Here is a 16,062-nt window from a genome sequence, read left to right as displayed (position 1 = left end):
CCTGTAGCTGGAACAAAAACTTGTTTCTCTGGATCCCTTTCTTAGGAGTAATGTACAGTTGAGAGTTCAGAGGACTCTTTCTGCACCTTTCTTGATCCTCAGTTATGTTACTAGTGGCTGAGAGAATCTCCTGATAAATGAGAGGCTTCCAAGTAGGTATTTATTATTTATAATGATGAAAAGAGGCAAAATGTGTGAGCTTTTACACAAAGAGCAAGCAGGTTACACCATGCCTTCTCTCCATTTCTTTCCTCCTACCCACTAAAACATGCTGAGAAAATGTTAGACTTTGGAAATTTCTTTCACAAAATTAATGATTTATCTAATGCTACCTCTTTCAAAAAATGTAATGGTCCATCACTGAACTGAATTGTAAGAATTGCTGAAGAGTGAAACGAAGAAGTCACCAAGAGGAAGAGAACAGAAATATGTCTACAACATCGTTTAATTATATTTTTAAATAACTAGAAATTGGCTATACTACTAATTTCTATACTTGAAGTCTTACAACACACACATAGGTAGTAAGACTACAGAATGCATATGTAAACTCACTTAATCAATCCGTCCCTGCCTATACAAAATATAGTAACTATACAATACTATAAATTAGAAGCCAGGCTTCCTATTTATCCTCCTATTAACTAATATAAATAGATTTCAAAATTCAAATGGATTTGTATATAAAAACTATACTCACCACTAAAACTTTCAGAATTAGATGATTCTGGTAGGCAGATTCCAATCTGTGATTCTCTAAAATATTGGAAAGGAGAGGAAATTTCTCTTACATAAGCACACCACAGTAGGGGAGGCCATCGTGGGGTGAAGGCAGATGAGCTGAGCCAGAGACGTCAGGCAACAGAGCCTCAGTGAGTGAACGTGCCAGACTGCCATTCACGGTTGCCACTTAACCCACAACATCTCACAGGAAGAAAGTACACTTGGGACACATTTTTCACAGTACTGCAAGAGCACTGTGTTCTGTAATTATTTTTAAAGTATTACTGCAACGAAGAAATGTGGGAAGAATTGGCAAATGATCCCATAGACAGCCACCCAGGAAAAGACCCTGAATAAATAAAACAGAGCAACTACTAAAGAGGGCAGTAAAGTTTCCGTATGTGTGTCTTACAAGGATTAACTTAAAGGGCAACTCAAATCTCCGTCCCCAGCTAGGGAAAGGAGACACAGGACAGGCCCTGAGACAGCCAGGTGAAAGAACAAAGAAGATTCTTAAGAAGATTCTTCAGAAAGGTGGTGTTACGCTCGTCTGGACCGGAACCCCACTCAGCTACTCAGCCACTGTCTGTCTTTGGGCAAGTCACTTAACCTCGGGATACTCAGCCTCCTTGCCTACAAAAACTGCTAACGCCCCCTCCTACCAACATCACTGTCAGGATAAACAGTAATAAAAAAACTTCAGTCCAGTTTCAGCAAAAGGAAAGCACTCAATAAATAGTAGTTGTTAAATGACTGATAAAAATAACTTAAATATCTTTATAGTCCGTGAAGTTAAGAAACAGACTTCTTCCTAAGGAATAACAGTGCATATTTGCTTGTTTGAGTGACTAAATAAAGAGTGAATGGCCAGTCACAACCATTTTTAAATTATACCCATTCCCCTTTTGCCATAGATGTATATATACACAAGAGTACTCGCTCTACTAAGGCCAGTGGCAGTCCTTGGTGCTCTAAACCACTAGACCATCAGCTCTCAGACACCAGACATAGTACAACTAGCCAAAGTATCTGAAGTTAATTCAATCTATTTTACCCCAGCAAAAAATACAAAATTACAGTATTGGGATCACAGGTTTTAAACAGAGAGGTGTGGATTAGCCTGGCTCAACAATTTGCCCGAACACTGTTTAACTCTCTATCCCTAAGATGGTGACATAACTTCCATTTCACAATGTCCTGAGGAGTTGAAAATGAGGTACCACGGACAAAGAGTTAGCAGGGCACCTGGAGTGCAGTAACCAACATTCATCTGTGACTGCCACGATAACCAGGAGGTGAGAGCATCACAACCCACAAAGCTGATGAATTCCTCCTTATGTCTCTATAGTGAGCCCACAGCAACATCTCCTTGCTTTTGCAAAGCAGCAGGGATGGGAATCCTATGATCCAAGCAACATTTCCTATAGGCAAATAAGACATAAATGCAAGCATCACATCTTACCCCATGAAGTTAGAAACTCAGCAGCATATCGATAGAGGCGGTTCATGATCTCAATCACAATGGCATAGATGATGCTGGGCACATACAACAGGATACTGGTCCACTCCGATCCACTGCTCTCGTGTAGACTCAAGGCCCAAGCCTCCATGTCAAAGTAAATCATCATGACATACAGGGAGAAATAGAGACAGAGGCACACAAAGGGCAGAGAGACCAGGTAAATGCGCAACTGCCTCTTGTAGCTGGGGTAGAGAGGTTCCTCCCTACCAGTGACGGGATTGATACCCAGGACCCCATGGAATCCCGGCCGAGGCTCCTCAAACTGTCTCTTCATGACAAGTGTCCCCCACCTGTAGGTCATCCTGGCACAGCCACGCTTCCATACTTCCAGGATCACTGTGGACCAGATCAGGTTGAAGGAGGCGAAGATCACGTACTTATCATAGTCTTCCCACACAAACAGATAGTAAGGTAACCCAATGACTGCCATAGGGATTAAGGCAACAGTGAAATATTCCAAAAATCCAAAGTAAAGAGCGATTGTTTCCCCAAAGTAGCCACGAATACGGTCTACAATGAAAGGGGGGGGGGGGGAGACCGTAAGTACAGACTACCAAAGACTTTCACCATTTCAAGTAAACTTATTTATTTTTGCAGTTAAGTGAGGAATCATTTAATACTCTCATTTCCCAATCAGTGTACAATGGTAAATCTATCTTCCATGCAGTACCAAGACCCCATTTGCCTGGAGATTGAGCCCAATACTTGCCCCAGCTTAGAGCCCAGGTCATAGCTGCTGGGGCTGCTCTGAAAGGCACCCAGGATCTGTTTCCTCTTTACTTCCTCATCTGATGGATGCCCTCTTCCCAAAGAAAAATTTAGGGGCTTGTCTCAAATATCCATGATCCTAGCCTAAACTCAGTCATAGCCAATGAGCCATTTTAATTTGGGGGTTTGTGTTCTCTACCTTTCTCTCACTTTAATATCATAGCTATTCATGTTCTTTTCAAAGAAGACTCCATCCGCAGTATCTGCTCCCACTGTCCAAAAATATAAATTTTCATCAATGTGCCATGGCAAATGATTCAATACACTGAAGAAAAGCTATTCAAAAGTATATTCTACACATTAACTTCTAGAACAGCCACGGGACACATTTATCTATACCTTCATATAAGAACTGGGCAAAAGAAGGGACAAGTGACATCACTGTTAAATACTCTGTAAACACAACATGAGCTAACTCAAAACGGGTCTCTCGAACACTCCATCCTTTGCCAGCTGCATCTACCTGGGGAGTGCCTGGGCTGTAAATGCATCCCGCCCTGGGACCAGGGTGTGATGCAGGGGCTGGGGAGGTGCAATAGTGGGGTTATTATTTCTTGGTTCGTTTCATGCAGTTAAAACTTTAGGATAATGTGTCAGATCAGTCTATGCAGACAGGTCAGAGTAAACTGGGATAAGCTATTTCCCCCATCCTTATTCTTCCAACTAACCCACGAACATGATAAAATAGTTGGTATGATCAGGTCACTTCAAATCTGAATCAAGTTAAAGGATATCCAAAAAATGAAAAAGAAAAACAATAACTACAGAAAAAGGTGCTCATGGTCCTGGTCTCCAAAATCACATGACCTCCCTCTTTTGATTTTAAGGGGAAGGTCAAGATTTGCCTGTGCCCCACCTGCTATCCCCAGTCCCAGCACTCCCCAAAGTCTCACGCCCTCCACCACAACCATGCTCAGCCTCCACCCTCAACTCACTTTTCCCCTCACTTTCTAAGCAGTTACTGGATACTATCACCTACAAGTCCTAGAGGCAATACTTAAATTTACTACATCTAGATGCCATACAAATGTCAATTAGTGTAACACAAAACAACTAGTGTATTACCTAGAACTATCAAAAATGAACTTTTCCTTTCAAAGAATTCAAGAGAAAATTCAAAATGTAATTTCAAATTTTCATCTTAAAAACAGATTTTTATTTACTGTGACAATATTATAGTAGCTGTTTTCAGGAATGGAAATTGGAATTAAAATTATTTTAGAGGGATTCCTTTGAACAAAATCAAAAGAGAAATGCCCTTGAAATATGGATAGCAATGCTTGTCATAAAATCTAACAGCTTAATAATCCTTATGCTTAAAAAACATAAGTAAGCCATGTCTGTCTGTCAGATATATAAATAAAATCTTAAAAAAAATGTTTAAATAAAAAATAAATAAGTAAGACATAAGTAAGCCAAAAAACCTGAACATTCATTCTGAAGTCAGTTTGCATACAGTAATGCTAACACATACCAAATAAACTAATAGATACTCTTAGAACTATATTCAGAGAAAATGCATAGATTCAGTAATATACATCAAGATACTTACAAACTAGGCCTGTTAGTCTGCCCCTAAAAATGAGCACAGCTTGGTCTGCTCAAATAATTAGCTCTAAAGAAACAGAAATTTTCCAATACAAGATATTTACAGTCAAATGAAATTCTCATAAAATCTGTTCTACTCCAACTCGGACATGTACTCATGAAGGCCACTCCGAATAGCCTGTGTTGTTGGTGAAATTTAAGGAGAGCTTGTCATTCAGCCCATCTGAAATGCTATTAGAAATAAAATAAATTACTAAATAGGTCATGCAGTAGGGTAGAGAGGCTCCTCCCTACCAGTGACACCATCTTATCTGACCCCAATTTTTGCCCACAGAGCCTTGCCCAGAAAAGCATTAAACATCTACCCAATGTGCTGAGAAATATGCCACTAATGAATCATGACATCTGGTTCGTAGTCCTTCCTCTTCCCTACGAGAACAGGTATTGACACATACCTAGGGGCTGATACTTCAAAGTAAACCGCGTGTACCAGCTGTCCTCAAGCTTCTTCAGGGCTTCATTATCATGCAGTGGGAACACCTGAATCACGATGCCAGAGGTGAGCAATCTTCTCACTGCAGACAGAAAAATGGGCCAGACTAGATAAAATGGCTTTGAGATCACTCGTGATATACTTCTTCAAATGCTAGAGAGCCAGCCCAGTAAGGAAGGGGTGTTGTACAAGGAGCAGTGGCATACTGCCTATTCTGAAGGTATATATTCTTTTGTTCTTCACAGTGTAAGTATCTTGACTATTTAACTATGAAAGCAATACAACTTTATGTAAAATTATAAACCATACTGAAATGTACCAATTAGAATTGGAGAGATCCTCCCACAAAAAATAACCAGTGTAAACAACAATTTTATGTAAGACCAAACTTTAAAACATACATCCATAAATATATATTATAAATATAAAAGTAGGATCATTCTATACACATTGTTCTGTAATTTTTTTCTCATGTAGTAGTGTATAACAAATGTTTTTCAATGCCATTGCCTAGAAACATGAAATGTCCCTTTTAACAGTAACATAATATTCCCTTGTATGAAGTGCTAAAATTTAATCCTCTATTGAAAAATACTTGTTCCCTGCCCCCTTTTTTTGCCATTATAAATGTTAAAATTCAGGGTGCCTAGGGAGCTCAGTCAGTTAAGCATACCACTCTTGGTTTCTGCTCAGGTTATGGTATCATGGTCGTGGGATCCAGCCCCACATTAGGCTCCATGCTCAGCCAGGAGTCTGCTGGAGATTCTCTCCCTTTGCCCCTCCCCACTCAGCAAATATGCTTGCTCTCTCTAATAAATAAATCTTAATAAATAAACAAATGTTAAAATTCTTATACACATATCTTTTCCCACCTGCCCACTATTCAGACATACTTAGCAGTAGAATTAGGAGTTAGAAATAGAAGTAGAATTGCTAGGTCCAAGAGCATATGTATTTTAAATCTGAACAACAGTTATAAAACTGCCCCTAGAAAGACTTTACCAATCTGTCCTCCCACCACAGTGAAGGTAAGAAGACAGTGTTCAGTTCCTTTCATGCTTGAGGATACTGACTATTTGCAGAATCATTTTCATCTTCTCTAATCTAATAACAAAGGCTTACATTTACAAACAGCAAATAACAAAACCAAATAAAATCATACTTTCAGCAGTTAGCTAACTAGTATGATTTTATCACTCATGTACATATACTTGAAAGAGACAAATGAATTTACCCAAAGACAATATCCCCGGGTAATATGTGAATACAGGGCATTCTCTCATCCATAAATTATTTAGAGTGACTCACTGGGTGTGTGGGTCTTCAGATCTTAACAGGATGTGATCAGCAGACATGGAGAGCTCTGATGCTGTGCCTAGTGCCATATGTGGGGAGATGAACTACTTTCTACACAAGTTTCTAGTAGAGTCTCGAACTTAAGAGTACAGTTGCTTGTAAGATGGAATTTGCATAAAGAAAAGATGCTTTGCTGTTTTCATCCACTGATAAGCTTTCAGCTCTTCAAGGCCTATCAGCTCACCTCTTCCAAGGGCTGTCTCTCTTATCTCCTATCTACCTTGTCACCAAAGACAAGTGATGAGCATATTAAGCAACAGGCCCTTCAAGGAGGATGAAAATGAACATCTGCAACATCGAAGCAAAGTATGTTTTGAGTTTTCCCTGTAGAAATACTATACATAACAAAGAAAGATGCTATTTTCGACAGATGGCCCTATCAGAAAATCTTCAGAGTAATTTAAAAGTAAAGCAGGGGCTCCTGGGTGTCTCAGTCAATTAAGCCTCTGACTCTAGATTTCAGTTCAGGTCATGATCTCAGTGTTGTGAGATCTAGCCCGGATCATACTCCACACCTGGGTGTGGAGCCTGTTTCAGTTTCACTCTCTCCCACTCCCTCTACCCCTGTCCCCTCCAGCTCTAAAACATAAAAATAATAAAAATAAAAATAAAGTTAACTTCTTAGAAATGAACAAAGAATCCTAAACAGGAGATATGTGATACCAACAATAGGAAAAAGCCTGGGTCTGAAAGAAAAATTCTTAATTGATGAGTCTTACAATTATATCTCACACAGAAGTTATAAAAAAGTCTTAAAGGGGCACCTGGGTGGTTCAGTCAGTTGAGCATCAGACTCAGTTTCAGATCAGGTCGTGATCTCAGGGTCATAAAATCCGATCCCAAGTTGGGCTCCATGCTCAGGAGAGAGTCTGCTGGAGATTCTCCCTCTTCCTTGCCCTCTGCCCCTACCCCTCCTCTCATGCTCTCTCTCTAAAAATAAATTAAATCTTTTTTTAAAAAGTCTTGAAAAGCAAGGGATGTGATGAAATCCTTAATGACTAAAAAAACACACTCATTAATTAGCAGGAAAAGATACATGGTTTAAGCTATATTAGCCACTGATGCTGTCAAGTCCATTTTTTAATGTTTTTATTCTGAAGTATTTCAGTGAGTTTTTTTCACTCACATGAGTGAAAGTCGGTCATCCACAACTGTTCTGATTCTTCTCTTATTTGAAGATGCACAGCTGTACTTTATTCTTTCTTCCATCACTATCCTTTTCAATTACTGTGTCAAGTTATTCAACTTTGAACTGACAACATCTAAATTATTTTACTATATCTAAGTTCTTTTTAAAAAACTGACTGCATTCTACTATAGATAACTTTCTCGGCAGGCATAAAAACCAGCTACTTCTAAAAAAAGGACCGTGAACTGAAAGACTCAGAATATAAAGCCTCAAGTCCTAAATTACCAGGCTTCTCTTCACCACCAATGCAAAAGCCTGGTTCCAATTTCAGCTTCTAAAAATAGAGATTTGTCTTTTAATCCTTTAACTTTCTCTTGTTAGTGAAGAATGTAATTAAAATGACCCTTACCTTCAAAGGTAAGATGCTGTGTAGGTCTATTTAAAGACAGAAACAATGGCTTCCCAGGAGGATGGAGATGGCAGATTGGAGCTCACCTCTCCCCAGACACACCAAGACTACAACTACATATAGAACAACTCTTGTCTGAGAATGACCTGAAGAGTAACAGAACAGTTCTTTCACAGCTAGAAAGAAAAAGTCACACTGAGAAGCACAGGAGGGGCAGAGAAGTGGTCTAATCAGGACCCAAATCCACAGCATGGCAGCCCACAAGTGGGAGGGATAGCACATGTAGGGAGGTCCTCCCTGTGAAGGGTTCAAACCCCACATGGGGGTAACTTTGCCACAGGAACCTGCACCGAGAAGATGGGCCCCAAAATGTCCAGTTTTGAAAATCAGCAGGGCTTAATCCCAAGAGAGCAAGTGGGCTACAGGAAACCAAGATTCCACTCTTAAAAGACCCATGCACACACTCACTCTAAGACCCAGTGCCAAGGCAGCAGTTTGAAAGTACCCAGGCCATATATGAAGCAGATTCACTGACTAACTTTAGGACATGTGCCAGAGGTTCAGGGAACTGAAGGAACATTCTCCAGGAATGGAAGCACTGGCAGATGCCATTTTTCTCACCCGACCTAGCTGGCCTAGTACTGGTGAGAAAGACTTCTGACATTCTCCATCTACCTAGCTAGCACTGTTAGCCCCATCCTGGTATTCCCCTGCAGACCTGCCCTCCTCAACTCTCTGCACTCTGGAAGGCATCCCCCATCCAAAGTAGTTCCCACCCCACCACACCCACCAGGCCACCTCCACCTTAACTGGTGCTCCCCTAAAGGGCCTCCCATCTACTATTAGGCCACAACAGTTGTGGCTCACCCAAAACAGGAGGGAACACACAAAGGACACCCTTGGAGCTCCTGATTTGGGTGACCAGCAAGGGACTGCACTTCTGGGCCCCACAGTACACCTTCTACAGAAGGCCACTCCTTTAAGACCAGATGCTGCTAATCTACTTAAAACACACAAACACAAAGAGGCAAGATGAGAAGACAGAGGAATATGTTCCAAATGAAAGAATAAGATAAAACCTCAGAAAAAGAATTAAATGAAAAAAGAGATAAGCCATCTCCCTGAAAAAGACTTCCAAGTAATGGTCATGAAGATGCTCACCAAACTCAGGTGAAGAACTGATGAACACAGCAAAAACTTCAAGAAAGAGATAAATAATATAAAACAAGAACCAATCAGAGCCAAACAATATGACTGAGTTGAAAAATATACTAGAAGGAATCAGCAGCAGATTAGAGGATGTTGAAGAATGGATCAGCAATCTGGAAAACAGGGTAATGGAAATGACCCTAACTGAATGGCAAAAAGAAAAAAGAATTTTTAAAACCAAGGATAGTTGGGGCACCTGGGTGGCTCAGTCAGTTAAGCATCTGCCTTCAGCTCAGGTCATGATTCCAAGGTCCTGGGATCAAGCCCCACCTACATCGGACTCTCTGCTCAGCAGAGAAGCTGCTTCTCCCTCTCTCTCTCTGCCCCACCCCCCCATCAAGTAAATAAATAAAATCTTTAAAAAAAAAAAAAAACTGAGTATAGTTTGAGAGACCTTCAGGATTACATCAAAGGTACTAACACTTGCATTTTACAGGTCCCAGAATGAGAAGATAAAGAGAAAGGAGCAGAAAACTTCTTTAAAGAAGTTATAGCTCAGACAGACAAGGAATAGACATCTAGGTCCAAAAACGAAAGAGAGCCCTGAGCAAGAAAAAAGACATCCAGATCCAAAAAAGGAAAGACAGCCCCAAAAAAGATGAACCCAAAGAAGTTCATACCAAGATATAAAAATAGTGAAAACATCAAAAATTAATGAGAAAATATTAAAAGCAACAGGAAATAAGCAACTAGTTACATACATGAGAACACCTATAATACTATCAGCTAATTTTTCAGCAGACTTTGCAGGTCAGAAAGGAGTGGCACAATATATTCAAAGTATTGAAAGGGAAAAATCCACAAAGAGAAACAAGGTTATCTACACAGCAAGGTTATCATTCAGAATTGTAGTACAAATAAAGAGTTTTCCAGACAAAAGAATTCATCACCACTAAACCTGCTTTACAGGAAATGTTGAAGGAACTTCTTTAAGTAGAAAAGAAAAGGCCGTAACTAGAAGAAAATTCTGAAAGAAAAAAATCTAGCTGTAACAGTGAACATATAAAGTAAAGGTGGTAGATCAACTCTTATAGAGCTAGTATGAGGGTTAAAAACAAAAGTAGTAAGTCAACAATATTTACAACAGTTAGTTAAGGGATACACAAATTAAAAAGATGTGAAATATGATGACAAAAACATAAAACAGGGAGGGGGAGAATAAAAAAGTAGTGTTCTTAGAATGAGTTCAAATGTAAGCAACCATCAACTTGAAACATACTGCTACATACATAGGGTATTATATGTGAACCTCATGGTAATCACAAACAAAAGACCTATAATAGATACACAAACAATAAAAAGAAAGGAATTCAAACATAACACTAAAGAAAACCAGGAAATCACAAGGGAATAAGCAAGAGAAGAAGAAACACAGAAGAACTACAAAAACAATAAATAAAATGGCAATAAATACATACCTATCAATAAGTAAATATAAATGGACAAAGTCTGCCAAGTGTACCCAACTGATATAGGGTGACTGAATGGGTAAATAAATGAGACCTATCTATATGCTATCTAAAAGAGACTCATTTCAGATCTAAAGACTTGCACAGATTAAAAGTGAAGGGATGAAAAAAGATATTCCATGAAAATGAAATGAAAAGAAAGCTAGAGTAGCAGTACTTATGTCAGACAAAATGGACTGTAAAACAAAGACTATATAACAAAAGGGCCCTACATAATAATAAAAAAATCAATCCAAGAAGAGGATATAACAATTGTAAATACCTGTGAACCCAACATAGAAGCACTTAAGTATATAAAGCAAGTATTAGCCGCCAAAAAGGGAGAAACTAACAATAATACAATAATAGTAGGGGACTTTAATGCTCCACTTACACAAATGGGTAGATCATCCAGGCAGAAAATCAATTTAAAAAACAGTGGCCTTAAGTGACACATTCACCAGATGGATTTAACAGATACATACAAAAAATTTCATCCCAAACCAGCAGAGCCATATTCTTTTGAAGTCCATATGGAACATTCAACAGGATAAATCACACATTAGGGAACAAAATAAGTTTCAATAAATTGAAGAAGACTGAAATCATATCAAGCATCTTTTATGACCACAATCGTATGAGACAATAAATCAACTACAAGGAAAAAATGAATATATATCTATATACACAGAGGCTAAACAATACACTAATAAACAACCAATGGTCAATGGATCAATGAGAAAATTAAAAAAAAAAAACAAGCAAACACTAAAAAACCCCTTGAGACCAATGAAAACGGAAACACAGTGTCCCCAAATCAATGAGACTCAGCAAAAGCAGCTGTAAAGGAAGTTTATAGTAGTAGAGGCCTCCCTCAAGAAACCAGAAAAAAATCTCAAATAAAGAATCTACCCTTACATCTAGATAAACTGGAGAAAGAACAAAGCCCAAAGTTAATAAAAGGAAAGAAATAATAAAGATCAAAGTGGAAATAAATGAAATCGAGATCTCAAAAATAATGGAAAAGATCAATGAAACTAGTAGCTGGTTCTTCAAAGAATAAACAAAAATTATAAACAAGAAGAAGAAGAAGAGGAGGAGGAAGGAATAGGAGGAGGAGGGAAGGAAGAGGGGATGAGAAGAGAGAGGAGGGGGGAGAGGGAAGAGGGGGAGGGGGAAGGGGGGAGGACATGGGGAAGAAGAAGAAGAAAGGAAGGAAGGAGGGAGGGAGAGTAGAGAAACCAAATAAATACAATTAGAAATAAAAGAGAACTTACAACTGACAAAACCACAAAGGATTATAAGAGACTACTACCAACAGTTACACGCCAACAAACTGGACAGCCTGGAAGAAACTGATAAATTCCTGGAAAAACTCAATTTTCAGGGAAAACTGAAATAGGAAGAAAGAGAAAATCTGAACAGACTGCTTACTGGTAATGAAACTGAATCAGTAATCAAAAAACATCCAACAAAGAAAAGACCAGAACCAAACAGCCTCACAGGTGAATTCTACCAAACATTTATTTTTTTAAAGATTTTGTTTGTTTGTTTGTTTGTTTATTTAGAGAGTGTGAGCAGGGCAGGGGGTGGGGGTAGAGAGCAGAGGGAGAGGAAGGATCTCAAGCAGACTCTATGCTGAGCACAGAGCCCAACAGGGGCCCAGTCTCACAACTCTGAGATCATTTTCTTGAGTCGAAATCCAGAGTTGGACACTAAACTGACTGAGTCATCCAAGTGCCCCTCTACCAAACATTAAAAGAAGATTTAATACCTATCTTTCTCAAACTATTCTAAAAATTTCAAGAGAAAGGAACACTTCTAAATTCAATGAGGCCAGAATTCACCCTGATACTAAAACCAGACAAAGATTCTACGAAAAAAGAAAATTATAGGCCAGTATCACTGATGAAAATATAGGTAAAAACCCTCAACAAGATATAAGCAAACCAAATTCAATAATACGTTAAAAGGATCATATGATAATCAAATGGAATTTATTGCAGGGATGAAAGGATGGTTCAATATCCTCAAATCAGTCAATGTGATATACAACATTCATAAAATGAAGGATAAAAATCATATGATCACCTCAATAGATGCAGAAAAATTATCTGATGAATTCTACATCCATTTATGATTTTTAAAAACTCTCATAAAATGGGTGTTGTATATATCAACATAATAAAGGCCACATGTAACATAAAACACAAATAATATCAAACGCAAGGTTAGGAACAAGACAAGGATATCCACTTTCACCACTTTTATTCAACATAGCATTAGAAGTTCTAACTGCAACAATCAGACGGCAAAAAGGAATAAAAGGCATTCAAATTGGTAAAGGGGAAGTTAAATTGTCACTATTGGCAGATAGCATAAAATTATATATAGAAAAACCTAAAGAATCCACCAAAAACTATTAGATTAAATGGATTCAGTTAAGATGAATGAGATAAAATTAATACATAGAAATCTGTTGTGTTTTTATACACTAATAGCAAAATAACATGAAGAGAAATTAAGAATTCCATTTACAATTGCATCAAAAATAATAAAATACATAGGATTAATTTAACAAAGGAGGTGAAAGACCCATACTCTGAAAACTCTAAGTCACTGATGGAAGAAACCGAAGATAACACAAATAAATGGAAAGATATACCGTGATCATGGATTGGAAGAATTACGATTGTTAAAATGTTCATACTAACCAAAGCAATCTAAATTCAAAGCAATCACTATCAAATACCAATGGCATCTTTTTCTCATCTGCTTATTTTTATTTTATAATTTTGCATATTTTAGTAGCTCCCCAAATCCTTTTTAATTTTATTTTTGTTATTGTTTATTGTTATATTAGTCACCATACATTATATCATTAGTTTTTGCTGCAGTGTTCCAAGATTCATTGTTTACATATAACACACAGTGCTCCATGCAGTATATGCCCTCCTTAATACCCATCACCAGGCCACCCCATCCGTTCCCCCCCAAAAAACCCTCAGTTTGTTTTTCAGAGTCCACAGTCTTCCATGTTCATCTCTCCCTCCGATTTCCACTCCCCTCTTCATTTTTCCCTTCCTTCTTCTAATGTACCAATAGCATTTTTATAGAACTAGAACAAATAATTCTAAAATTTGGATGGAACCACAAAAGACCCCAAATAACCAAAGTTATCTCTTTTTTTAAAGATTTTATTTATTTATTTGAGAGAGAGAGAGACAGAGATAATGAGAGAGAGAGAGAAAGTGTATGAGCAGGGAAGCAGGCTCCCTGCTGAACAAGAGCCCAATGTGGGGCTCAAGCCTAGGACCCTGGGATCATGACTTGAGCCAAAGGCAGATACATAACCAAATGAGCCACCCAGGCAAGCTCATAACCAAAGCCATCTTGAGAAAGAAGAACAAAACTGGAGGTATCACGTTCCCAGATTTCAAACTATACTACAAAGCTGTTATAATCAAAACAGAATGGTACTGGCACAAAAACAGATATGTAGATCTATGGAACAGAATACAGAGCCAGAAATGAAGCCATGCATATATGGTCAGATAATCTACAACAAAGGAAACAAGAATACACAATGGGGAAATGACAGTCTCTTCAACAAATGGTGTTGGGAAACCTGGTCAGCTACAAGTAAAAGAATGAAATTGGATCAATGGATCGATTTCTTATACCATATACAAAAATAAACTCAAAATGAATTAAACACTTATAAATATAAGACCTGAAACCGTACAACTCCCAAGAAGAATACAGGCAGTAAACTCCTACATTGGTCTTAGCAATATTTCTTTGGTTCTGGCTCCTCAGGCAAGGGCAACATATGCAAAAATAAACTATTGAGTCTATATCAAACTTAAAAACCATTGTACAGCAAAGGAAGCCATCAAGAAAATGAAAAGGCAACCTACTGAATGGGAGAAGACACTTGCAAATGATATATGTGATAATGGGTTAACATCAAAATATATAAAGAACTCATACAATTCAGCAACCAACAAAATAAAACAAAAAAATCTGATTAAAAAATGGACAAAGGACTTGAACATTTTCCCAAAGAATACATACAGGAAACCAACAGACACATGGAAAAATGCTCAGTATCACTAATCACTAGGGAAATTCAAATCAAAATGACAATGACATGTGTCATTGTGTCCAAGCAGCTAGTATCAAAAAAGACAAAAAATAATAAGGGCTGGCAAGAATATGGAGAAAAAGGAACTCTTAAGGACTGCTGGTGGGAATTTAAATTGGTGCAGCCACTATGGAAAACTGTATGGAGTTTCCTCAAAAAGCTAAAATAGGAATTACATAACATTCAACAATTTCATTTCTGGGTAAATACCTAAAGAAAATGAAAACACTAATTCAAAAAGATAATCTACACTTCTATGTCCATTGCAGCATTATTTACAATAGCCAAGATATGGAATAAACCTAATGCCTATGGACAGATGAATGGATAAAGAAGATGTAGTATATAAACACACATACAGTGGAATATTACTCAGCCATAAAAAGGAAAGAATGAAATCTTGCCATTTGCAACAACATGGATGGACCAAGAGGGTATTATGCTAAGTGAAATATGTCAAACAGAGAAAGACAAATACCAAATGATTTCACTTATCTGTGGAGTCTAAAAAGCAAAACAGGAACACCCAGATGGCCCACTTAGCTACGTGTCTGACTCTCAATTTCAGCTCAGGTCATGATCTTGGGGCAGTGAGATGGAGCCATGGTGTTGGGCTCTGCACTGGGTGTGGAGCCTGCTTAAGATTCTCTCCCTTTCTCTCTGCCACTCTCACTCCTCCCCCTGGCCTCATGCTTTCTCTTTCAAAAAAAAAAAGCAAAACAGATGAACAAAATCAAACAGACTTATAAATCAGAGACCAAACTGGTGGTTGCCAGAAGGGAAGGGGATCAGGGATAGGAAAAACAGGTAAAGATAGTTAGGAGGTATAAACTCTGTTATAATTAGAAAGTCATGGAGATATAAAGTACAGCACAGGAAATATAGCCAATAACATTGTAACAACTTCATATGGTGACAGATTATAACTAGACTTATGATGGTGATCATTTTATAAAGCAAATAAATGTCCAGCCACTATACCATATACTTGAAATTAATAAATATTGTATGTCAACTATATCTCCATCAAAATAAATAAATAAATAAATAAACAACCTAAACCAAGATTCCTGCCTTCAAGAATGCCTGAATAGGGTGCCTGGGTGGCTCAACCCTTAAGTGTCTGCCTTCGGCTCAGGTCATGATTCCAGGGTCCTGGGGCTGAGCCCCGCACTGGGCTCCCTGCTTGGCGGGAGGCCTGCTTCTCCCTCTCCCACTCCCCCTACTTGTGTTCCCTCTCTTGCTATGTCTCTCTCTGTCAAATAAATAAATAAATAAAATCTTTAAAAATAAAAAAAAGACTGCTAATG

General features: G+C 38.2%; 1 protein-coding gene and 1 long non-coding RNA gene across 6 annotated transcripts in view; one reads left to right on the top strand and one right to left on the bottom strand.

Annotated features, from left to right (window-relative positions):
* ANO10 (anoctamin 10) overlaps positions 1-16,062 on the bottom strand; it is a 233,015-nt gene that overhangs the window by 194,578 nt on the left and 22,375 nt on the right. For 4 of the 5 annotated variants that reach the window (XR_001176641.2, XM_004774157.3, XM_004774159.3 and 1 more), the window contains 3 exons: positions 5,017-5,136; positions 2,186-2,755; positions 701-756 (listed from right to left, as the gene is read on the bottom strand). Coding sequence is in view for 4 of the 5 variants with exons in the window: in XM_004774157.3 (XP_004774214.1) it covers positions 701-756; positions 2,186-2,755; positions 5,017-5,136 (746 nt within the window). In the remaining variant the exon portion in view is untranslated. The remainder of the gene's footprint in view (positions 1-700; positions 757-2,185; positions 2,756-5,016; positions 5,137-16,062) is intronic. The other variant, XM_004774162.3, reaches the window with a different exon arrangement.
* Positions 1-16,062, top strand: part of LOC123394508 — an 83,223-nt gene that overhangs the window by 65,300 nt on the left and 1,861 nt on the right. The gene's annotated exons all lie outside the window — the stretch shown is intronic.

The sequence above is a fragment of the Mustela putorius genome, unplaced genomic scaffold, assembly GCF_011764305.1.
Source record: "Mustela putorius furo isolate JIRA1106 unplaced genomic scaffold, ASM1176430v1.1 tig00003834_pilon_pilon_pilon, whole genome shotgun sequence".
NCBI classification, from domain to species: Eukaryota; Metazoa; Chordata; class Mammalia; order Carnivora; family Mustelidae; genus Mustela; species Mustela putorius.
This window is presented reverse-complemented; position numbering and strand designations above follow the sequence as displayed.